The sequence below is a fragment of the Crassostrea angulata genome, chromosome 3 (assembly GCF_025612915.1).
Source record: "Crassostrea angulata isolate pt1a10 chromosome 3, ASM2561291v2, whole genome shotgun sequence".
Taxonomy (NCBI): Eukaryota; Metazoa; Mollusca; class Bivalvia; order Ostreida; family Ostreidae; genus Magallana; species Magallana angulata.
Genome location: NC_069113.1, coordinates 4,157,463 through 4,158,931, shown reverse-complemented (window position 1 = coordinate 4,158,931; position 1,469 = coordinate 4,157,463). Strand labels below are relative to the sequence as shown.

Sequence of the window (1,469 nt, the reverse complement as noted above, 5' to 3'; positions counted from 1 at the left end):
TAAAATCTTCCTATCATTTTTATTCCACTCATGAATACATACATACGTACTCTAAAGAATGCTACTCAAATTTCTTAAGATACCCATTTTGTTCATCATCTGAAACCCATGACCAGTAGGGAACCATCATTGGAGACTAATACAGGTAAAATCAAATTATAATTTCATATTGATGTATGTACATGAACATTGTTGATTCTCACTATAAACACTCTTGATAATTAAAGAATTCTTAGAACTTGTTTGATGTACATGTACTTGAGGTTAAATAAATGGATATTGGTCTGGATAGCTGAATGGAAGAGCACTTGGCTAAAACTGCTGGGCTCCTAGGTTTCATGCCTGGTCCAGCCATTTTTTTTTTCAATATGTATTTGCTCAGTTTGCTCATTCCTCCTTTCCAACTATGTAGGTACATGTACAGATGGTAAATTGAGATAAAATGTACAAAACTAAGATTACTGCATTTGATGTATGCCGGTCATTTAAATTTACATCAGAAACTTTAGCACACATACTCATAAAATTTCATCAGTTATTATTGCACCCACTTAAATTTATTTTAGTCAATATATTCTTGTTACATGTATTTCATCGCTGTTGTAGACTGGGATCTTGCTCTGTGTGCTCTGTTACAGTGTGCTGTGCTGAGTGTTCAGTGCTGTGTGCAGCTAGCTGGTCTTGGTACACAATGGCCACTATCTCCTCCACATCCTGCTGCTGCCCCTGGTGTGTCTTGTTCACCACTGCCTCACTGTAATCCTGAGGTTGACTCGTGCCATTGGAGGAATCAAGAAGACGCCTCATGCTGGCTTCTTTGCACTGCTCCAAGGATTTAATGATATCCTTGGACGTTGGCTCTTTGTTAGACTGACCAGCTACTTTCTTCAGTTTTTTCTCTGAAATGATATTTTCTGAATGTAAAATTACATTTTGACATCTTTCTAAATTTCAATTTACATGTTTAAATTGCATCAGGCATTATGATGACATCTGAGAAAAGCCTGACATCCCCTTTATGCAGTGTTAAAAGAGGTTGAATTTTTATTTTTTTTCATAATGGTAGATTTCATTCCAAAGTACAAAATATTAAATTTTCGGAAAAATTAAAGCAGGGGAAAAATGAAGCTTTCGTATTTGTACTACCTTAACATATCATGAATCAATAAGAGGAATTTTGAAAAGCTTTCAGTTATTCTGAAGAGAGAGAGAGAGAGAGAGAGAGAGAGAGAGAGAGAGAGAGAGAGAGAGAGAGAGAGAGAAATCAGAGAGAAATAGAGAGAGAGAGAACAAAGTGTTCGTCACTTTACCTAGACTTTCAATATACTTTTCTGATGAAATGAAATCATGAACAGGGTCGACTGAAGGTGCTGGTGAAAGCATTTTGCAGTTTATAAGATCATACCAACTAATGATAAACACTCGATCTCCATCAAGTTTTATTACACTTGATAAATAAAAGTGGTGTA

The 1,469-nt window shown here is 35.7% G+C and overlaps 1 protein-coding gene across 1 annotated transcript; it reads right to left on the bottom strand.

Moving 5' to 3' along the window:
* LOC128176747 (uncharacterized) lies at nucleotides 1-1,404 on the bottom strand. Its single transcript, XM_052843261.1, has 2 exons — nucleotides 1,311-1,404; nucleotides 1-899 (listed from the first exon to the last, which is right to left on the bottom strand). The coding sequence occupies exons 1-2, from the start codon at nucleotides 1,381-1,383 to the stop codon at nucleotides 592-594; spliced, it is 381 nt and encodes a 126-aa protein (XP_052699221.1). The 5' UTR covers nucleotides 1,384-1,404; the 3' UTR covers nucleotides 1-591.
* Nucleotides 1,405-1,469: the final 65 nt, after the last annotated feature.